This window comes from Astatotilapia calliptera, chromosome 15, assembly GCF_900246225.1.
Source record: "Astatotilapia calliptera chromosome 15, fAstCal1.2, whole genome shotgun sequence".
Taxonomy (NCBI): domain Eukaryota; kingdom Metazoa; phylum Chordata; class Actinopteri; order Cichliformes; family Cichlidae; genus Astatotilapia; species Astatotilapia calliptera.
The window spans coordinates 4,550,020-4,573,985 of NC_039316.1; the positions used below are offsets into that span (position 1 = coordinate 4,550,020).

General features: G+C 42.0%; 1 protein-coding gene and 1 long non-coding RNA gene across 3 annotated transcripts in view; both read right to left on the reverse strand.

The window, feature by feature from the left end:
* The window catches only part of ino80 (INO80 complex ATPase subunit), a 39,878-nt gene that overhangs the window by 11,296 nt on the left and 4,616 nt on the right, over positions 1-23,966 (reverse strand). For both annotated transcript variants that reach the window (XM_026194342.1, XM_026194340.1), the window contains exons 11-28: positions 23,734-23,938; positions 22,311-22,378; positions 22,006-22,227; positions 21,596-21,676; positions 21,044-21,139; positions 20,153-20,212; positions 19,915-20,057; positions 19,137-19,221; positions 18,881-18,998; positions 18,634-18,719; positions 16,929-17,096; positions 15,831-15,964; positions 15,392-15,459; positions 14,859-14,952; positions 13,001-13,217; positions 10,540-10,680; positions 9,732-9,957; positions 1,192-1,319 (exon numbers count right to left, since the gene is read on the reverse strand). In XM_026194342.1, coding sequence (XP_026050127.1) covers positions 1,192-1,319; positions 9,732-9,957; positions 10,540-10,680; positions 13,001-13,217; positions 14,859-14,952; positions 15,392-15,459; positions 15,831-15,964; positions 16,929-17,096; positions 18,634-18,719; positions 18,881-18,998; positions 19,137-19,221; positions 19,915-20,057; positions 20,153-20,212; positions 21,044-21,139; positions 21,596-21,676; positions 22,006-22,227; positions 22,311-22,378; positions 23,734-23,938 — 2,340 coding nt within the window. The remainder of the gene's footprint in view (positions 1-1,191; positions 1,320-9,731; positions 9,958-10,539; positions 10,681-13,000; positions 13,218-14,858; positions 14,953-15,391; positions 15,460-15,830; positions 15,965-16,928; positions 17,097-18,633; positions 18,720-18,880; positions 18,999-19,136; positions 19,222-19,914; positions 20,058-20,152; positions 20,213-21,043; positions 21,140-21,595; positions 21,677-22,005; positions 22,228-22,310; positions 22,379-23,733; positions 23,939-23,966) is intronic.
* On the reverse strand, positions 13,410-14,849 carry LOC113037356 (uncharacterized). Its single transcript, XR_003274618.1, has 2 exons — positions 14,316-14,849; positions 13,410-14,007 (listed from the first exon to the last, which is right to left on the reverse strand). It is a non-coding gene; the product is annotated as an uncharacterized LOC113037356 (long non-coding RNA).

The window sequence follows — 23,966 nt, forward strand, 5'->3', positions numbered from 1 at the left end:
CGCCCACCTCCCATTGCATTATGAGGTCACTTATACACAATGACTTCTGTGATACACAGGGCGCTGTAATGTTGTCTCATTAAATCATAGCTAGAGGGAACAACTATAGGTGGGGCAATCAGTGAGAAGAACACTAAAGCAGAATGACTAGCCAGCATTATCGAAGCCATCTTGAGCATTCTCATCACTGCCGTTTTCCAGTGGCCTTTAACACGAGGCATTCTTGCTGTTTTCCAGACACACAGGAAGACGGTCCTTAGCCACCTGGGCCAGGTCCATCTACCATCAAAGCATTTGGCTGTGGAACTGGCTCTGCACTGTGTGAATAGGGACAGAATGACATCATGCGAGAGGCTTTTGGCTCCATAGTGATGTTTGCAACAAATATGGAGGCAACAACAGAGTACACCGAGGCTGTCGACACATAATCACTGTCAGGGCTGTGTTTCAGCATTATATTCCTGTAGGGAGAGCAGTAATGCACTTCGATCTTCATCTTGGATTCCAAACTGACAGCCTCTGACCTTCCAATAAGATTATAACTAACTAAGAAGTTGAAAAGAAAAACATGCATGTGGGTAAAAGTAATACGGGTTCATTTATCAAGCTCAAACCGGGAAAAACGGATTTTGTGATCGTTTATTTGTTCCCACCTTTTCCTCATCCATCTACCTTTGTCTCGGTTTTCATGTTATTTCCTTCTCCTCTAACCCCAAAGACCCTGCCACTCCCATCACCCATTTCCCCTCCACTTCCCCGCTTTCCTTATTTCACCCAGTTATCCCTCCCATCTGGCTGCCTCCCCTGCAGATGAGACCCCTCTAATTAGTCCTGACCTGTTAATTAGCAGTCTAATGAGTGCACCAACGAGGGACAGGCAGGTGGTTTAGAGGTGCTGTAGCGCCACACCCCAACGGTTACACTGCTCGGGTGAGGAGCTTAAACAACTTACTTGGAAACTTGGAATTGATTTATGCAGATATCTAAAAGATTTAACTCACCTTCAGGTTACATATTACTGAATGGAATTCAGGACGTTACTTTTTCTACACTTAGCAATAGTGTGAGGGTAACTTATAAATAGAATAGATATGAATAGAGCGAGCAGAGCTGTAAAGGGGCAAAGGTAATGAAAATGAGGAACAAACTGTTCTATTTATAGATGTATGCCGTGTATGTGTGCTTTTATACCTCAAGCAGGTCTATCATGCGAGTCATCTGAGAGTAGATGAGGACTCTGTGTCCCTGAGCCTTTAGTCGACTCAACAGGATATCCAAGGTGTGGAGCTTTCCACTTTCTGTAATCAGGCTTTCCTTATCTGAAAGAGGGAAAGAAAGTTTTACCACACAAACCACCCGGGTGGCAACACAGCAACTTTTCCATGTTACTCTCAGTAAGTAGCTGTGTGATGAAATCACATTAATCACTGAAAATATTTAGTGAGTTGACACAATAAAATATCTGCTTACTTACAAAGTTAAAAAAACAAACTCCAATCAATTCAGAAGTTAGATAAGACTCTTGAATAACCCTTTTCACCAGAACAGATAGAGCTGGGGGGGGGGGGGGGTCGATCCTCCTAGATCTGGCCCTAATTTAGTGACCGTTTAAATAAAGCCTGTGCCCTGATTGACTGTGCTGTTGCTGAGAGCAGAGAGAATAAGAGACAAAGTGAAACTCTGAGGAAAAAGTGATTTACACTCCATTTTAGACAAAAGCACAAAAGGTTGAACAAACAGGCCTGGCAGTTGGTCACGTTTCTGTTGATACCACATCAGGTATTCGCTGGCCTTCAAATGATTTACCGACAAGAGCAATGGGAAAGAGGGGGGTGTTCTGACCCTGGGTCTGCTGCTGAAGTGGTTTCCTCGATGTCCAGCTGATGAGGAATTAACGTCATCTGACACAATGATAGAATAAGGAAAAAGCTGTGCCTGCATTCGACCCTGTGACAGGCACACGATGGTGTTTGACCGAGAGGTCGTGGCCCTGAGTAGGAAGAACCTAAGGCCAGGTCCAGGGTCAGGGGACAGGGTCAGGTCAGGATTAGAAGAGAGTCCCTATGGGAGAGTGAGGCTTGACCGTCTTACATAAGAGGTGGACTCCTGTCCCCCAAAGCCCTTTTGTGCGCTGCAAACCTGGGCTTACAAATATTTCCCAGTGTTATTTCTTCACTTTGCTTCGGCCATTAATTCAAAACACATTCTCCAAAAAGCAAAAAACAGACTGGGATACCTTCAAAAAGAATAGCCTCCTGGAACATATTTGAAACATGCAAAAAAAATTGAAATATACACCTGTGTTAAAATGTACCACAGACCCACAATCTCACATAGATCTTTTTTTAAGGAGACCTTTCTATGCTAATTTATACTTGGACTGAACCCTGACCTGTGACCTTTTAGTATAACCTTCTGAAAAAATGTCAGGCCTGGCAGAGGTGTTAAAGAGGAACTAATAGAACAGATGAATAGGTGAAATGCTCTGGGGAAGTATTGGAGAGCTCACCTACAGGTCACTGTGGAGTGGTGTCAGCCTGTCAAATACATCCAGTCCTGGTCTCACTCACACTCACAACCTACAGCTCCTGGGAATACGCTGGCAAAATTTGTTCTGGATTAAATTCATACGTGTCTTTAATTTCGCTTGTTGTATTTTTCTTCTGGACAGCTGAAAAGCTGAAAAAGGTTAATGTTTTCTGAGGCGCGTAGCTTTTTTGTCAAGTATCCTGTATTTTTTTCCATTTGCAGAAAAGAGGATTATGCAAAGGTTTGTGTGTTGACCGGTCAAAAAGTTGGCTTGAACATGAAAGAGCGAGACCACAGTGGAGTTTGCCACGTAGAGGAAGAAGTGCAAAATATCAAAGAATCACGTAGGAGAAACGCAGACAATGGCTGCAGTGAATAGTTTTGTTTTAAACAGTTTCACTCCACTGCTAAGAATTTCATTGTATAACATGACTACTGTCTCCTTTGCAGCTAGAGCAAGCTTAAAGACGATCAACAGCACTTGCATAAATAAGAGTAGCCCACATTACTGGTTTTTCCATGCATGGCGTAGATAGCAACATGTAAATGTGGGTCTGCAAAGCTCTACGTAGCACCTACGCACTACTAACGCAGTATCACGCAAGTACTTTACGCCATTACAATAAACAAAGAAGTTCACCAACAACACCTGGAACCAGCTCAACTGAAAGGAAGGTCTTATAAAGAGACATTTTAAAGAAGGAGACATGGAAAAAAAAAATCTATAGGAGACTTCTCTAACAGTCAAACTGGAAAGCATGTGAGCCAACCGTGCTTTTGCTACACCCACAGTTTCAGCTTTGTAGAGGGCGCATCTAGTCATTATAGAAGAAAAGATGTATGTGTACTGCATGTTTTCACAGTTTATCATACAGGCTGAATTAGAATGGTACTTGTTCAGTGCTCTGGTAGAAAGAAGCTGATAGTTACTGCACTGCTGGCTGAGCTGTTAAAAAGCTGTAATGTTATGAAGCTTTGCACATGCATGGTGTGTGTAATGGGTTTAGCTGAACATTTTAAATATACAGCTGTTATGTCCTGATATTAGGTATGCTCTCTCCTTATTCAGACAGAGGCTTCGAAATACCCAAATAGCTGCTTGGGGGCATTACCAAGATGGCTGCCAAAGGGCAAGACTTGCTAGAAAGATTTGGTTAGCAGGATGAGCGTTTTATCTCCTGTCATTATGTAAAATTAAAGGTGTAACAGGGGTCTACATTTAGTAAATGACATGCGTTCTTCCACATCAGTATCTTTTCTCATTATATTGTAAATACAAAAGAGAAAACACCTACAATGAATTGAGCTAACTCACAAAATATTGAAAAATTGTGAAATGACATAGGAAATGCTTTAAGGAGGATAATGAATGGCTTAAATAATACACCTATAGCTAAAGGCATTAAAGTACAACTGAAGCAGATTCGATGTGACACTTTATTTACTCTAAAATAGGCAGTTGTGCATTGCTGTGGTTCTATTCGGTTTGTACAAAGAGCCCAGTGCACCGCAAACCATGAGATACACAATGTACCCTTCCGTGAAAGGCCTGTAATTGGCCTTGGCGTCAAGAAAGTGAATGGACTGAGAAAGTAAAAGACAAGAGAGGCCGGCATGCAGCAGATTAGACATGCAGAACAGAAAAAAAAATGGTCCAGACAGAGAGGGACAGACGGAGAGGAAAGGGGGTCTGTGGTGGCTCCGGCTACAGCGAAGCTGGATTAGCCTGGTGGTGGTGGCGGTGATGTTGTGGCTGAGATCAGACAGGGCCTCCCGGCCGCAGGTGCCAGTCTAACCAGGGCCGCTGCTCAGTCAAGGGCACTGACTAACACTTGCGGGCCACGCTGCCAACCACCCAGGCGCAAAACCACCACTTGGCAGAGACACAAATACTCATATAAGACAACACTGCTAAACCCCTGCTACTGATCTGTTTCTGTTTAGGAGATTATATTTAAGCCTCCAGACTCCAGTGTCATGTTTTAAGACAGGTTAAAAGCCCCTATCTGAGGATTTTTCTGGCCAAAGAGGACTAAATGTTGCATGTACTTAAACTAAGTCTTGAATGGCATTAACAGGCAATGAGAAAATCCCATATTAAACAGTTGGATACTATTATTCTTGTATACAGAGACGTGTCAGTCACAATAATCCTTTTGTTTATGACTGGATTATGAGGGAGACCATTAATAGGGAAGCTGCTCTGCTCCTTAAGAAAGCAACCTTCTGGTGTTTGATGACACCGGTGACCATGATACAGCATTTGGTAGTTGCTTATCGGCATCACTTGATCATCACCATATTGAATTCTGAGTTGCATTCATACACAGAGAAATTATTAACACAAAGACAATAAAAAAGGAAAGAAAGAAAGGCAAGCAAGAAAACAGGCAGAAAAAAATCGTCCCACAGCAATGTGGCTTATAGAGAGGTTGCAGAGTTCAAGCATTTAGTACTGCATTGAGAAAACCCCAGTTTCATATTGCTGCTATACTCTATAAAAGGGAAGCCAAGAAAATGAATAATTACAATTTGGGAGGACTTTGGTGGTCTGTCTCATTCCAATGTAACACTTATGCTTACATTATAAGCTACATGTGGTGGCAATGAAATGCAGGACCACTGCCCTTAAGCGTGAGCAAACTGGATATAGTAACTACGCATGTACCATGAATTATGGACGGTTTGGAGGAATTTAAATGAAAAGGTCGATACAGCTAAAAAAAAACAAACAGTGTGTTGGCTCGAAAGAGTCACTAAAATTCATTGACATAGCAACAGCAATATTATGTAGCTGATTGCAAACAAAGAGATCATGTCCAAATATGTTGTGGTGTGTAGATCAAAATGTGGAGTAAAACTGAAAGCAAGAAAAAAAAAAAAAAAAAGGGGGGGGGGGGGGGGGGGGGGGGGCACAAAACAACTTTAAAATCATGGCCTGACAGGGATGAGGACTGCGATAAGACCACACCCCAAAACACGAGCAAATCCCATGTGGTGTCACACCACTCTGCCGTTGCTATGGATACACATATCAAGCTTCACCACCTGCCCTGCCCCCCTTTCACAGCACCCCCCTCCTCGCCACCACCACCCGCTTCAATCCAATCCAGTCTAACAGAGGTATTCACCCAGCCAGGCCCTCCCCATCTCCTTCATGCTTACCGCCTGCTGGCAGATTAAGCTGCACTCCCTTGTCCCTCCTCACACCCCCATTCTACTACATCCACTGTAGCACCCTCCAGCAGCCTCTCCATCCTTCCCTCCTCCACTTCTACACTCACCCTCCCACTCCACGATACACACCCTCTCTCGCTCGCCCCTTTCCTCCCCCTGCTGTCTGTCCCCCGACGTTGTAATCCAATCCCTGCAGGGCCAGAGCCAGGGGTCTGACATGGTCCTGACCCAATTAGAGGCCTGCTGCCAGCTAATTAACCCCGGCCCAGCCCTGGTGCCTGGCGCCTGATACTCCCAAACCAACTATGGCGCTAATTTCATTAATACGCCGCTACAATCTTCTATGCTGTCCTCGGTTTCCTTCCCCTCTGCTGCTGTTGTCTGCCAAAGCCAAGTGGGGAGCTGCCCTGAACACGGAGGGAAGTGAGCCAGATGTGATGAAGAACAGCAATTTTGCAGAAAAGGAGTTAGTGAAGGAAGATGGATGAATGGTTATGTGAGAAAGAGAGACAGATGGGAGGCCACAGAACAGGTCGAATCAACGATCGAACCAAGCACCAGCCCCTCACTGTACAATGATACATTACACTGGGCAATCAATAAGTCAATGAGCAACACTTGTTCAGCAGCGCTGATGATGGAAATATTAGCCTGACACTACTTTGCTGCTTCTGCATATATTGACAAAAATCAGAGTGAAACTTAATTTTCTTACAGCGACAGCATCAGTACAGCTAAGAGCCAGATGCCAGTGGGAGGATTTGAAAGCTAGGAAGTGAGAAGCCCGACAGAAAACAGGAGAATTTAGTGAAGATTTACAACCCCCCCAAACAAAGTCTGTCTGCATCCAGAAAGCAGCATCTCTGCTCTGGAGCCTGAAAGAGAGTCATTAAAAAAAAAAAAAAAGAAGAACATAAATTCCCTTAAAAGAAAAAAATATGCTTGCACAACTAAGTGTGGCTGAGTCTGAGCGATGGAGGAGCATATATGGAACATGTTCACACATACACCACCGCCTCCCCTCAAACATGCAAGAGGAACGCTTCTTTTGGTTCTCTAGGAGTCGTTAAAGCAGCGGAAGAGACAGACAGTCTGATGAAGACTCCCAAGTTTCGCTGGGGAACCTCACCGCACCACACCACAGCGGCCCACTCTGAACTCTGTCATTAAGACAGATTACTGCTAGTTACCCTTGGCTGGCATTGACTCAGAACTTACCACAGATCAAAGCACAAAGATTACTTGGCTTCCATGTTTAAAGATCCCAGCATAGAAAAATAATGTGGCTAATGTCTCCCCCTTCAGTCTACACTGGATTTTTTTTTTTAAATTTGCTCTTTCTTGTGGACACATTTATACCCATAAATTGGACTAGGAAATCACAATCCCTTTACACACTTGGCTGTATGTTTTGTTTTTCATTGCTAGCAAAAAAAAAGAAAAAAGCTGAATTCCACAGACGGACACCGGTGCCAGCTTAATGCAGATTAAAAGGGGCAGAGTCAGACGGTGATGTGGTGAGGCTGGCAGTCTGTGTTGTTTTGTGCCTGTCTATCAGAGGGCCGGGGAAGCTTCCTGCCATTTTGGTGGAGAGCAGAGTTTCTTTGAAGGGACAGGAAGGCAGAACTGCATTTCCCACAGCCTAATGTGAACGGCAGGGCCAGAACTTTACTGATGGATATGGAAGTACGCGCACACAGACTCCTGTGTGCTCTCTAATGCAGCTAAAAAAAAACCCCAACAACAACCAAAAAACAGCTCCACAACCTGCCAACCATCTCCTTCAGAGATTCCTTCACGGCAGCAACAGTCGTTTAACAGTACACAATAAAGCTAGAAAAAGAGTTAAAGAGTCGGTGCTATAGTGAGAAGCCCGTTATTTTGTGGAGTGGCTGCTTCTAATTAATGCGAGGGAGACAGAGGCCACACAGACAGCAAGGAAAGCTATTTCTGTGGAACTTAAAGTTTCTTTTAAACTTCAAATCTGTCTCCATTTGAATTTTTTTTTTTTAAATTGAGTGGTTGCGAGGAGTAGAATTTTCACAAAGCAAACTAAACTAATTTGGCAAGAAAACAAGCCCAGAATTTCTCTGTAACTAGAGTCCAATCTTCTTTTTCTGCCATGTCTCCGTGGAGAAGACAGTGTGGCTGCTTGGGCTTCATTTTTGAGCCGATAATACATGTTGCTTTCTTTCAGAGACATACAGAAGCATCGTGTCATCATCGGTGTTAACATTTTTTACATGTAATTAATTCTCTCTCTTTTTTCTTTCAAGGAAATAATACAATTACAATGACATCAAAACAAATAAACAAACAAACAAAAAATAATGTACGGTCCAAAATGTTACAGCCCATTGTTTTTTCCTCCTCTATGGCCTGATTCCTAATAAGTCCTCTGATTAGATTCCTCCATCGATATCAGTGGGCAGCTGTACTCACGCCATGGCGCTCAAAACAAACAGTTATTCAGCTCTGCCATTTGTTCTAAAGGTGTGGGGCTGGGAGTGCGGAGGAGACGGAGGGTGGGAAACTTCAGCTGAGCTACTGTACATATCTGAGCCTTGATGTGGCAACAATGTGTTCAGCGGAGGACGGGTGCCTGAGTGTTGGGTCATTTCCTTCCTACTGAGGCTGAGAAAGAAGTGGGAGACCAGACGGACTGAGAGCCCGTGGCCAGATACTGATTTCAGCCCAGCGCACCGTCCTGTCTGTTAGTGAAGGAGAGACAGAGGTAAAAGCTTGTCCCCCTGAGCGTGGGAGAGTGTGTGCGGAGGGCTGAGAGACACCTCGGTCCCCGTGTGAGCACCGCACACGTCACTTAATGGGCTCGACTGTACATAAACAACACACATATACACACACTCACTCGCACACAGGCAGACCATCTATTAGTGTTACCTAACTGAGCACTTGAACAATGACCAGTAGCTAAACTTCCTCGCTTTGTCTGCCTCCGTATAACTTCACAAGAGCTTTCAGGCTGTTCTCACACAGACAAACAAATACTTGTTGTGTTTCTCACTTTTACACAGAAACGCTCTCACAAGCACATGTATACACAGGAGCTTAAAAAAAGGACTAAGCTTTATTATTATTTATCTGACAGGATCTAAAGGACCTATTATGATTTTTAGAGAAGCTGTTGTTTTACAGTGCACCTCAGAAAGTACTAAAGGTTGTTAAATGAGCGCACTGCAGGCTTATCAAACAAGGTATCCAGTGTCTGCTGCGCTGGGACAATTTGACAAAACAGTCATCATAATCCATAACAGAGTTTATCAGAGACCCCTTCATTAGGTCACTGAGAACGGATGTGCTTTCTGTAAGAAGGTAGCGGCCTCTCTCACCTTAGACATCCATCAGTCATCTGAAGCCTGGTGGTGAATCACCTTTTAGTGTGCTGCAGCTAACCCTTTGCTCAACAAGCCAATCTTTTCTGATAAAGGTCTGCTAAGCCATAAATTCACTTGGACAAACCCCCCCCAAAACAAAACACAATCTTTCCATTGAATCTCATAATTCAATGGAAATTCCTGGTATGTGTTGTGAACCTCTGCAGAAGCCCTTTATCTCAGCAGTTCCCTGGGAAGTCACTGTGTGACCTACAGGTAGAGATAGTGGAGGGTGATGTTGCTTGCCCTGCCCTCCTGACCCAGGACTAAGATCTATGGATTCTCCCACGGGCCTCTATTACTCACTATTCTATAAAAGAGGATATCCACTATTTACTGTTATTGGTCACCTCTGTGTGGAGCTAAACTTACCTCATTTACTGCCCTAAACAAGCTCTGTATCTCTCTCCACATAAGCAAACTTTCTTCAGATTAGCTGCCCCTTGAACAGTCATTGCTGTTACATGCTACATCTAATACATCTATTTGTTAGACTGCAAATTGTGGGACATTTACTTATGGGATTTGATAGCCTAGTGTGAAAAGCTGTGCATGAGACCAGGGGGACTCATTTGAATGTTCAGTAGTAACACACACACACACACACACACACACAGAGACAGGACTTACCAGGTATCCGTATAAAGGACCATCCATGGCGGGGATAGAGGGCCATCACACCCCCAGGGCATTGTGGGTGAAAGGCATTAGCCCTCACACGCCATTCTGATGCCAGTTCAGGAGAGCCGTACAGGAAACACTGTTTAAAAATCGGGCCTCCTCCGCTGCGTGTCACCTGCCACTCGTATTCAGCACTGCGGTCGTTACAATAGCGCTCCATGGGTACTGCTGTCACCTTGGAAACAAAAGACAGCATTGCATGATGGATAGAAACAACATTTTACGATGGCAAAGCACAAATACTGTACGCTGACATAGGCTCGGTTTTTAAGACTTCTTTTTTTTTTTCTTTAACAAACTGATAACTTTGCTCCAGAGAGATTCAAGCTGTAGATGGAGAGATGTCGATGCATGCAGTCCTGGTTTCACTGAATCAGCAACTTCTGCATCTGCGTATGTTTGTGTGTGTAGGGGGAGGAGGAGGTGAGGGGGCAAGAGGAAGCTGAACAACTACTGAATAACCTGAGCAAGAAGCCCTTTTTTGGAGACTCCGTTTGTTTTAAGTGCAGCTGGGAGTCACAGTGTTGACCTCCTGTACCCCAACCACACACAGTCATACAAACATTTCACAGATAAGAGCTTCTCATTGTTAAAAAGCCACAAAAGCATTGTTCACAGCGCTTCCCTCTTCCACGACCACCCAAATGCTTAGCTGTTTTAAGCGCGCCAGCACACAACCCCGACTGTCATCACATACAGACAGGCAGGACTTCCAAGTGTGTCCTCCTCAGTCTGTTTGTTGCTCTTATACACATACCCTGGGTGTGGCGGCTAGCAGGAACTTAGGTGGCAGCGTGGGCTGGCAGGATTGGATTGTAAAGGTGCCCAATTTTCTGCAGTGGACCTTCACATCTGTGTGCCCCACCACGCCGGGCCTGGAGGCCGTGAACACGAAATCCTGAAAAGCATATACAGAAATCACCACAATGAATCAATGATTTTGTTTAAGCAGAAAAGAGAGGAACTGCAAACAGAAGTAAACAAAGTAGGATCATACAAAGCTCACTGAGTTCAGTGCTCATCGTTTTATAAGCTGTTTTCACATTATATTTAAGTTTATCTGGCTTTTATCCAAAGATATTACATAACATTTCAACTTAAGGCTGAAATTGCTATGTGAAATGTAAGATTACTGCAGCCTATATGGTTTAAACTCCACATGTCACAGCATGTGGGCATCAGGATAAAACACTGTGGTAAACACAAACATTCATTTGGAACAAAGTATAGTAGAGTATTACAGAATGGTAGGTTTTTAAAGGAATATGGTAATGTCTGCTTTTGTGTGACGTGTGTGAGATTATGGGTACACAGTGCCATCTAATGGCAGATAAAAAAATAAATAAATCAACTATCAGTGTCAGACCAACTCAGGCAGTGCTTAGCAACTACAATTTTTTCTTCATTTTCTTTGTTGAAGGCCATAATGCTTTGTGTGTGTTTCACAAAAGCAATGCACCAAGGAAGATGTTAGTTTTTCAAACCCAGCAAGAACAGATTATTTTCACATTGAGCACTGAAAGCTTCATCCTCTTTGAACATACAGGAGGATGTTACGATTGTTAGCAGATTGCAGTTAAGACAAAAAAAAAAATTAAAAAAAATACAGTTTAAAAATGTGCTGACAATATGCAAAAATCATATCAGCACATCTTTATGGTTGTGAAACATAATTATGATGTCAGATACAAACAAAAGCAGAGTTTCATATGGTAGATATGGATGACATTAAGAGAAAGACAACATGCTGTTTGTATATTACGACTGTTTCAGCACTGAGATGGAACAGAGATGGAGTGAGAGTGAAACAGAGGGACAGACAGCCAATCCAAAGCTCCCCCACAGCTTTCTGGGTATAATAGTGCGCGTCTTGGTTCTCTCGGTTTTCTCAATTCCTTGATAGAAGCAAAAGGAAAGCTGAAAGCAATACTGGCCACGCTGTCAAGTACACAGCCAGAGAGAGATGAGCCAAGCAGAAAGAAGTGCCACTGTGTGCCAGCTCCATGCAGTTTTAAAAGAAAAATGAGGAGTTAAAAGAAGTTGGCAAGAACTGCGGGAGTGAGTCATTTCTACAAGTAGGAGTTTGGGGTCAGCGTGGTCATAAAGCACACATACAGTAAAAACTCTCCAGGTGTCTGCGAGTTTCTATTCCTTGCTCATATTTGAAGTTGCATCTAATATTCTTATTCTCATATGTTGAGAAGCTCCAGGGGGGAACCTAAGATGCTAGACAGCTGCCTAACCCAGCATGATGAGGCCGGGAAAGGAAGAGGAGGATGGAATTACCCCCGGCAGCATTTACTCCTGAGTATTTTCCACCCAACAAGTTAAGCTAGAATTGGTGGAAGGGTGGAAATGTGATACAGAAAGTATCTGCCAATGGCTAGAAGTTTGCTGAGTGAAATCTTGATGATTTTTTTAGGCTTTTCAGTTAAGCAGATAAGTGAAGGAGCAGGAATTTTAAGCAGTGACAGTGTAGAGCTTTTATTATTATATATTTTTTACTATTCTTTGTATTTGAACTGGCATTGCACCACTTCTGTACTAACAATAAGATTTCCATATTGCCAAATAATACAAAGAAAAAAAAAGTCAAAGCAATAATGTGCTGTCTCAGCAGTACCCATGAAACTATTTGCGTGTAGAGAAAAGGCTTTGCTGTATGTATTACATTTATCATCTTTACCGACGAACATCACTAATCATATTTTGTCATAAAACACCAGCAACACACTGGTCATGTATACTAATCCACACAGACAGACCTCACAACCAGCTGAAAGTCTGTACTAAAAGCAGATCAATATGTTTTAATTATTAATACAAGACTTTGTATATATATTTTTGAAATGGTGTTCAATGATTTGAGGAGATTTCCTCTACACATCTGATGTAAGAGTGAAGCTAGATGGTGTGCTGCGAGGTCATAGAAACATATACCAGGAGGGAAATCGACATTAATGGGTCACAGGGCTACAAAGGGATTAGGTTCCACATTGCGTCCCTGTGGACGGAGAGGAAGCTTGGGGCAGAGAGCATGATGTGTGGCCAAACACCGGCTGATGCTCTGGAGAGAATTTCAGCACTGTCAGCAGGACATGAATCCTTTACTGGCGTTTCTCATTTCTGCCACACATTAATGTGTACTGCAGATGGCTACTCAGGAATTTCTTGCGTATAGCTTGCCATCAGCATGCATGCACCTTGATGTTTCTTACCTGCAAAACAGGACTGTTGTGCATGTTGGGGAAGGAAATGGGTCGGTTCAGCCACAGAATCAGGTCCTTGCGAGACAGACACTTAATCCCTGGCTGTAACTTTCCTCTGCAAGCCTCCCCGTCTCCGGCTTCCTCCTGGCCCTGTTCTTCAAGGTCGAACAGGCGCTGATGATGGAGCCGGTATGCAGCTTTCAGAGACAGAAAAAGGGCTAACCACCTGTAAAGGCAGGAAATGAAGACTCAAGTTACAAATGGGAAAAAAACTGTAGAAATGGGTTTAAGTGATACATAAGCTCAGCCTCAATTAACCCTCTGATGCATGAATTATGAAAGCCTTGGTCAAGATTTTTTTCTTAAGTGCTTTTATTCTTCTCAGGACATGAAAAAAAATGTTCAACTCTTTTTTCCCCAAAAATATGTTTTTTTATAAAGTTATAAACTTGTCCACTCCAGTGGACTACATGCGCCTGAGCACTTAGCATGAAATACTGTGAATTTACTATAAAAATTAATTACCTTGTGTTCTATTGTAAATATACAAACACTTGTTTGCTTGTATCCTTTGAAAAACATCTCAGCAATTTTTTTGGAACTTTCAACTCATAAGGCCCCAATGTTTAGACGTAAATAACAAAACCAATCAACAGTCCTAGCTGTGAATCCTACACCTGAATATGGCAAACTATCTCCAACAAGAGCAACATTTTTGAGTCTACACAGTTCTATAACGATGCAGGACAGTATTACCAAGCCCTTAGTAGCATGCTGGAAGAAAACACAAACTGACATCTTAGTCTCTGCATCTCCAAACACTTCTGTGTTCATCACACCTAGGCTGTCCGTAGTTCCTATGTCTCTGTTCTGCTCTGGCAGCCACTCTCATCATCACTGGACTTATCACTGAACTCATCATCACTGCACTCATCAATGAAATCATCATCACTGGAGCTGGATGGAATTTCCTGGACTATTCTGTACGCTGCCTTATTCTTTGCTGCATTTGAAGTCTACAAAATATGATAAAATAATTATTATAGTAACTCAAACTACAGCTGATCTGCACAGAAATATACATTTTAAATGAGTAGCTTATAAATGTAACAATTATATGCTTACTTATAACCAAAACAGTCCCAAAAAACAGTGAGACAATTTATGACTTATGTTAAAAAAATATAGTGGGTAATGCATGATGTCCACTACAGTGGACACATGGTTAATCGTAGTTTTCTACATATTAGACATAACAATTTCTTATTCCAAACAGATAATATCCTTCCCTAGATGTTACTGCATATCATCATATTTTTTTTACCTGTTGGGCTCTTTTAGCATAGAAGGATTGACAGGATATGCCAGCAGTGGTCGGCAGGGGTGACAGTTTGCCTGCCATCTTTGATTCAGAGGAAATTTACTTGCAGTTGCACTAACTGAACACTGAATTGACCTCAATGGAGCATGGCAGCAGAGAGCACTCTAGAGGCTAATATGCAGTTCCACCATAGAAACCAATGCATTAAAGAGATATGTACGTTTTAGTAGCTGTCCACTCCAGTGACCACTATGCATCAGAGGGTTAAGGTGGATTTACAACTTTTCAATGTTTAAAATTGGACTACAGTAATTTTGCTTACCCCTTTGGCTTTAAGGCAACCCACTGTTTAAGCCAACTTACTTCCCAAATCTTCACAAACAAAAGGATTTAACAGCAGGAGGATGGGGCTGTGCTTAAGATGACCATATAAGGTCACATAAGGTCATATATATCCACTCTCACTGACATCTTACTTAGCTAAGAGTAAAAATATCCGTCTGAAACAGAGCATTTAGAGCAGTCTAAAGCCTATTTGATGCCTACCTTACTAAGGTGCCTTGGAGGATAAGATTGGACAATTCAGCTGGTGACACGTCAATGAAACGCAAGAAGGAGAAACAGCTTCCTTTGTCATCACCTGAAAATGGCAAATAAAAAAAAAAATTAAAATATTTGAAACATGACACTAAAGAAATCAAAAAAGGAGAAAATGTTAAGCATGGATTAATGGAAGTCAGGGATTAACCACTTTTGATTAATGGAGGCAAACACAGGTATTTAAAATGCCCCCTGTGCCCGTTTTTCTGACAATATTTCTGATTAAAAATAGCTGAACTGTGTTTCAGGTCTTCACCACACTGACTGAACATGTAGCCAACACCAAACTGGTGTGACAACAGGTTATCATCAGCCACTGCCATCATAAGTATCATTTTATTATCAGTGCATCCCTAATGGAAACATCAAATTAAGAAGACAGAAAGGTTTGGATGTCAGGTCACGTCACAGGAGAAAACCAACTCCTGGTTTGAGCAAGAACTGTCTGTATTCTAGCTGAGAGCTTGACGTGTGCTCACCTTTCCTGTGAAAGAGAGACTGCTGTATGTGATTCGGGGAGAAGGGAGACAGCAGCACTTGAAGTAATCTGAGGACGACATGGAGAGAAAGACCAGGTTACACCAAAGTTTAAAAAAAAAAGGAGGGATAGCAGACCTGAACCTAAATTTGACATGATCATCTGATCTCAGTCCAACCCACACAAATTCTTATTTTCCTATCTATAATTGGGATAATAACCACTTGTGAGCCCCAAAGTCAGCTTATGTCCACAAGGCTGAATATTTGTTGAAGAAAAAAAACAGACAGTTTTCAAAGTGTTTACACAGTAATTTCAAATGTAAACGTAACCCTAAAACACTGTTAACAGAAACTCTGACAGATCGTCTATTATTGGATTAAGTGAATATTAGTGAAGATTACGTGATCCTGTGAATGTCTCTGTGTGTAAGAACTCACTTTTTCCTGGTCTGATTGTCCGTGTGAATGAGGCCATGACGGTAGAGGAACTTGCACATGACGTAGGGCTTGAGGGACATGTGGAAAGGTGAGCGGGTCTCCTGACGCTCAAACAAGTCAGGGTGGTTGCAGAGCTACGCACAAACATACGCACAGTTGGAGTTCAGGAATCAGCATGTTTGTTTTGTGCAGCCAAGTCATTGTTCGGATCAGACTAACATTCTCAACAAACGGTAAATGGACTGGTTCTTATAAAGCACTTCTACTCTACTTGAGCAATTAAACTGCTTTATACAACATATCTTTTTCACCAATTTCACACAAACACAGGTTTAAGAGCTTCCTACCCAATAGTCACACATTCACACTCTGCAGAACGCATCAGCAGTTCAGTATTTTGCACAAGGACACTTTGGCATGCAGGTTGGAGCAGCCAGCCACCTTCTGATTAGCAGATGACCTGCTCTACCTCCTGAGCCACAGCCAACCAAAATATGAGAATTAATATAATTTATTTTTTAAACCCACTATACCTTAATAATAACTAAATAGGTTATGTTTACATCAGTGCTTGTCTGTTTTAGTGCCAAAAAGTAACAGGCCAATTTTCAGCAGCTGGAGCAGCATTACGGTGCTGATTTCACAATTACTTTAACAATCCTGTCACAAGCACATACGCCAGGGAACTGCTTAGGGTCCAAGGCTTTTAAAGGGCCCCTAAAGAACAATTTGTGATGGCATCTATGTGAAAATGGCCCCCTTTCTCTATGAATTATGCAATTTAGGTCATACTAAATAAAAGATTTGGTCCATTTTGTATATTTTGGTCATATCAGACAGAAAAGAAGATTACCTAGGGTCTGCTCATTGCACAATGACTTTGTGATTGGCAATTAGTTTGTATTGTTATGTGCTGTGCGATGTAACCAATTTATTGTTCAAACATCCAAACATATGCGTAGCCATAGTCTTATTTATTGTTCTTGAATATCTAGTTATTTGCTGAGCGTATAGGTCTCTTCAAGTGCCCTTCTAGTTTTCATACATTTTTAGCATTGAATACCATAAAGACAATAAAATATGGATCAGAGCTCATACCTTTCTAAACTGCATGACCAGATTCATGAGGGAGGAGGTGGTGCTGTGAGCCTGCTGGGCCGTGCCCATCGAGGACTGCAGCAGATCCTCGATAGAGATCTTGTTTCTCAGAGCCTGGTAGAGCAACCTTTGCCGGGAGGTCAGCTGACAGTAGGTCAGGATCTCAATCTGAAGAAGGTAAGGAGAGTTCAAACATTAAAAAAAAAGAAATATAAGTCACATAACATACATGCAGAATAATGCCTTATTAAAACTGTGCTGCAGAATCATTGTTCTCAACGAAGGATGCTTCATCATGTGTAGTTCAAATTAACTTTACATTGTCCCCGCCCCTTTGGTCAGCCGAACAAAATGGTTTTGATTTTTCTGAGTCAGCATTTCTATCCCATTAGAACACACACAGTGTTTTCCTGTGAGCTTAGCCCAAACTGTTATGTGAGTATGGACTTCATGCCATTTGCCCAACAGTCTTTAAACAAACATTCAAATCTCTGGTTTTATCTTGTGCCACGCTTTGATGAAAGCCGTGAAACCCAACGGTAACAATCCATAAAACCATACCGTGAACCACCAGTGAACTTTCCTGGTTAGTATTGGCTTTCAGTGTTCTGACAAAACAAAGAGGAACCAGCGGAGAGCGGAGAAGTGAGGGAAGTGGGCTGGCAGGACTACATGTGGGTGCAAAGGAAAGTGAAAAAGACAGATGTGGGGGAGTGGTGAACTCTGCCATTCCTCGAGACTCCCACAGAGCATGAGCGACTGCGTGTGTGTGTGTGTGACCTCGGGTCCAACATCTGTCAGGAGGATCTGCCAGCACAAGCATCACTCATACCTTCATTACAATACTTTCTCTGTCAATGAGGTGTACAGAGAGACAGATGGAGGAAGGCTCCATGTTTAACCAGGAGAGGTGACAAGCATAATACCACAACACCTGCATTTATTCTAGCTTTAAGCTCTTTTATTGCATCATATTAGATTTCATTTATTGAGATCCTCACTTCTTTTTTGGACATATTTTCTATTCTATTTTTTTTTTTTTTTTAAACAGAGCATTGTGTTCTGCATCCTGATCGGCTGTAGACCATTTTCAATCAATCATCTCCGTGCCGTGTCTCCTGTCCGGTACAGAATGCGTTCAGCTTGTCAAATTTACATAAATCTTCGATCGCTAGCAATGTGACTCTGAGTGGTGTACTGTATGTTTGTAACTTTTCTCCCCAACAAACAACAATGTCGACGAAACATTTTGGACTGTCAAAGGCACCTGCAGGTTCCTTTGGTTTGATTCTATACTTCTGGACTTATTTTTCTACGAAGGTTTGAGCTTTGAGAGTGTTTAAACAAGACAGATTGTGGGAAATTGTTCACGCCTGTCTGAGAAAAGTGTATAAAGTGTGTAGTGAGGGGTTTTATAGCCTTAATAATAATTGTAAAAAATAATGTTGGCTACTTCACGGATTTCACCTATCGTGGGTTAGTTTTAGAACGTAACTACTGCGATAAAGGAGGGACCACTGTAAATCAAATATTTCTTATACTATCTTAGCAGAGTATAGGGATTAAAATATGGAGAGGGAATGTGGCATAACACGAAGGATACCACTTGGGGGGGAAGAAACCCATCTTTTTTTGCCCTTAGGAAAACTGAAAAATGAGATTGTCGTGTCACCCTTAATTGTTAATACACTCTTGGTTCTTCTACCTTGTCTGAGAGTTCATTTTCCACATCCTTCTTGATTCTGCGCAGCATAAAAGGCTTCAGGATCATATGCAATCTGGATAGTTGGTCTGAAAAACAACAACAAAAAAAAATTATGTTTACTTACAAATCATATCACACGCAAATAGAGCCAGGATAGAAGAACAGTGTTGGTACACCTATTTTCAAATAAGCTAAAAAGCATACATATAAAATAGGGGGAAAAAATAGTAGCCTTTGCTGTACTCACTCTCATCGATGGCAGACTTGTTTTCAGCATGGCTCTCTATGTCCTTGGAGAACCACTCGTTAAATTCTTCATGGGAATCGAACAACGTAGGCATGATGAAATGCAGCAGGGCCCACAGCTGAGAGGAAAACATGCAGTCTCTTACAGTTCTGCCCGGATGACCGACCACACACACACACACACACACACACACACACACACACACACACACACACACACACACACACACACACACACACACACACACGTCGCTCACCTCAGCCATTGTGTTCTGAATGGGCGTCCCGGTTAGCAGAAGTCTGTTCCGACACTGGAACTGCAGGAGGATTTTCCACCGAACGCTGAAAAAGCACAGAAACCAGGACCGTCACCTGCTGTGACAGCTACAGATGTTTATCATCTGCATTTAACACTTCATTTAATGTAATCACTGGATGTACTACATTTTTTGGGATTATCGCTTGTGTGTGGCTGTACGTTTGGCCAGTCTATTGATTTTGGCTGGTCTCCAGTAGGAGCCGAGAAATGACACACACTAGTGAAACCGTAGAGACCGGTTACTGTATTTTTCCAGACATTTTTGTTGATTTACCAAATGATTTAAAGAACAGTTTCCCTTGTTCTGCATATTTTAGCTGATTTATTACAAACTTTTTTCACTTGCATTTCTCAAGACACTTATCCAAAGCATGCAGGGCTTTATTTGTTCTGACAAAAAAACAAGAAAACTTACAAATGGCCACAGCATTCTGTGCAAGTTAGAACTGCTGGGACTAGAAAAGAGTCATTTATTTTACAACACTTGTGTTTTGGCCAGAATGACATTATAATTGGTTAGTAAAGTTGTTAAAAGGCCGGTCTGCATTTAAAACATCTTAATAATGTTTGTATGCTCAGGCTAGTTATTGAGTTGCCAAAGAAGGGTAAGATAAAATCTTTAAATACAAAGTCTGATAAATCAGATATCACGCATCAACACATGAATCTGTGACCCTGTGATCACAAATATCAATGCCACCATGATAATGCTTTACCTTGTGCTGCTTTTCAGTGCCTGGGCTTCATCTAGAACCATGTACTGCCACTTGACCCTCTGAAAGTACTTGACATCTTGGACCACCAGCTGGTAGCTCGTGATGACCACGTGGAATGGTGCATTTTGCGTGTAAAGGGTTTTCTGTGTGACAAAACACAGCGTTAAGAGTTAAAAGGATAAAAAGTGCTGAGTTTACTGGCTGCAAAATGTACGGTGATGTATCCTTCAATGTTTACCTGGCTCCAAAATTTCCGAATCACTTTCCGATCGTGAGGATTTCCCCAGTACGGTAACACCTATGGGACATATCAGTAACACTGTTCTGTCAGAAAACCTTCATAGATCAAAATAATCCCCATGTGAACATGTTTAAAGCAAAAAAACAAAACCCTACAGTTAAGACTGAGCAATGCTGGAAAAACAGAGCCACAGTGATGTTCTCAGAGAAAATGTCTAGGCATAACATCGCACATGAATCACTGCCCCACTTGTTGAGATATAGAATGCGATGTGAAAAGATTTACACATCATTACGTCGCTCAACGCAAGCCGCTTTCCCATTGTTTTCAGTCAGTCTTGCTTTGAATGTTCAGGAAGCTTATCTTCAAATTGTGTAATGGGGTCTTTTCACACCTCATTAGCAAAACAAACTGCAATTGATTTATTTCCAAACTGGCTGAGAAAATGGGCAAAGCTGAATGTCGTACACAACAAAGAGTCATGTTTATCACTGACTGTGTGTGTGTGTGTGTTCAAGCATAGCTGACATATTGATGCATTTGATAATATTTTGGCTACGCACAGTCTTTCAAGAGCCAGTTATGGCATGCAAAATGATTTTTTTTGAGATGTATCACTCAACAAAAATAAAAACAGCTATGTAGTTATGTGTCAATGCGAACAGTGCTACAATACTGCCCCCTAATGGACAGCTCCAGATAACATTTCATCTGGTAACCTGCGCTTGCTCTCAGAATGTCAAAACTAACAAACCACTGCATTAAGAAGCGGAGAGAGAAATGCATTGGCGGAAGAACAACAGAAATGACGAATCAGCAGTTCCTTTGGACGTGCTTCTGCAGATGTTTCAGTGTGTGTGTGCTCGCTTAGCCACGATGGGTTCTCACCTTGAATTTTGGCACAAAGCGGGTGAACTCCTGATGCCAGTTGTTGAGTGTAGACGCTGGAGAGATGATCAGGAATGGACCCCAGATGTTATCTCTCTGTTGCAGGAACAGAAAAGCAAATATAATGTCAACCACCGCAACAGGTGGTCTGCTGTGCTTGTGTGAGCAGCACCCAGAAAACAGGAAGTCCTGGAGGGCCTGTGAAGCCCACAGCATGCACCTTCCTGCCAACGACAGTTGACTGAAAAGCTCGCATTTCCACCTTTTTTTTTTTTTTTTTGGCCTTTGGGGTTGTGAGACTAAAAAATGTAAAGAGCTGGCAAATCAGCTCTTCAGAGGAGTGAAGTCATATGACTAATTCATTGAAATGTTCCAGCACCTGCAAAAAGCCAGAAACTGGGGACCCTTTAAAGGATGCAGGTGCAAATAGGCTGCCTTTTAGATGTTTTATCACAAGTCGAAAACAATGGTGGAGTCAACTGAATATTCCGCAAAGTGTTTTGGAAGAGTGTGGTGAATAAAAACCTTTTGGCCCCCCGTCCTCTCTCTCACCTCTGCTAAGTGTGCCAACAAAGCGATACTCTGAACTGTCTTTCCCAGTCCCATTTCATCTGCCAAGATTCCATTGATTCCCTGTGGAAATGAAGAGCAAAAGAGAAAAGGGAAGAAGAATTAAATCACTCAGTGGGGAGGAAAAAAAAATATTAGAAAACATCCTAAAACTGTACACATGTTGACAAAAAACAATGCTAACGAACCCTGAATCATGTTAGTGATGTTACACTAGAGATTCATAAATTTTCTTAACCAAAACACTAATAAAGATTTCTTTTATACTGTTGGCCATTAAAAACTGCCCAATTCATAGTAATGAAAACAAACTAAAGGAATACCGAGAGTTTCAGAAAAGCGCAGCATAAGTCAGAAAAAACAATTAAAAAAATAAAATAAGACACGTGTACCTGTTCATAAAGGTTAGCCAGCCAGTTCATGCCTTTGAGTTGGTAGCCCTTGAGTTTTCCGTTGAAGATGGTGGGTTGAGGAATGTCTTCATCTGCGCGGATGGATGGGTTTGAAAGGCTGTAGCTTTCTCCAAACCCAGAGCCGGCTCCTTTGGACAAGCTGCCAGCTGCATGCAGGGACGCACTGCGACTGTCTTTAGCCTCTTCATCGAACATTCGCGTCTAAAGGAGGAGATTTGGACATTACTGCCAGTTGCGCTGTGTGAATTAGGGCATCTAATAAAGGATGTGCGTGAATTACTCACTCTCTCCTGATGAATCTGGTAGGCCTCTTGGGCATTCCTCAAGGCCTGGGATTTGTAGTATTCGCTATCTGCAATCACATACAATCATCTTGTGCATAAATGCATTGCAAACCATTTAAATGTAATATTTCTTCTGACAGAGTATATAGTCAAAACACAGCTAGTCTAAACTGAAATTCTTAGTAATGTATTACCACAATTCTTTATACTTAATCAAATAAACTGCAAATTATTATCATTAGTAAACGGTATAATAGCAACAATCATGATAAAAACAAAGTACACACTCTTTAAATTTTAACGTTTTTGCCTTAAAATCTTGCAAATGTACAAAACACGACATGTTACACTGTCGTTATCTATTTACCGAAAAAGCAAAATGCAGACGAATTGAGTAAAAAAAAAAAAAGTACATACTTACTGCTTCCCCATGAATTAGCAGGAGAAGCAGCAGTCAGCTGCTGCTAAGCAAATGCACTTGTTTACCTGATCATCAGCACATGTGTTCAACAGCAGACATTTTGGGAGTTTGCTGGCCTGGAGCATTCATGTGTGTGTTAACTTAATGTGTTAATTCACCCCAACGCCAGACCCAAGACCTATATCTCAGGCTCTGCAGGCCTCAGTTAGTATGCCAAATGTTAACATTTGTGACAGAACAATTAGAAAAAAGACTCGTGCAACGGTGATGATTTGGGCTTGCTCTACAGTGACAGAACCTGGGCACCTTGCAGTCATTGAGTCAACCATGACTCAATGACTGCAAGCTGTATGCCAAAGTATTCTAGAGTCAAATATTAGGCCATCTGTCCAACAGCTAAAACCTGGACCAAACTGAGTCACGCAACATGACACTGATCACAAGCACAGCCACAAATTTATGACAGAATGACTGAAAAAGAAAAGAATCACGGTGTTGCAATAGCCAAGTCAAAGACCAGGCCTAACCCTGACCTAAATGCTGTGATAGAATACCATCCATCCATTCGCTTCCGCTTATCCTTTTCAGGGTCGCGGGGGGCGCTGGAGCCTATCCCAGCTGTCATCAGCTGTTCTTACTTTTCCACACAACGCTTTTGCATTTTGACTTAGGTTTTGTTAAATACATAATGACACAGTGTAACACATCATGTGCTTCGGTTCATTTGAGGTTAATTTTAAGACCTACTGAGGACTAGATCATTTTTATCATGCTTGTGAATAGATGGAGAGTGTACTTTTGTTTTACCATTGTAGAGGAAGAAAAAAAATCTAATCTACAAGTAGAAGATTAGACAGGAAACAAACAGAAATGAGTTTCGTCCCATTTAATTTCACACTGTTATAGTTGATGAAGGGAGTCAATATATGTATAAATTTCAGCCATCAACGATGACTACTAATTTCTTCTGTAATACATTAAACTCGATTGAGTCGTTCATACCATAGTCCTCTTGTCCCATGTTGACCATTACTCCTCCTCCAATGTCTATCTGTCTCTGGGCTGCAGTGTCTTCAAGTTTTCTCAGAATTTCCTCCTGTGCTGCATCTGCACCTGGAGCCCCCACGCTAGCTTTACCACTCATAAAATGAGCATACAGCTCCGTCTGGGTAATGAGAAAATTCAGTTTGCGCTGCTGACGCTTGGCCTGAGAGAGTCAAAAAAAAAAAAAAAAA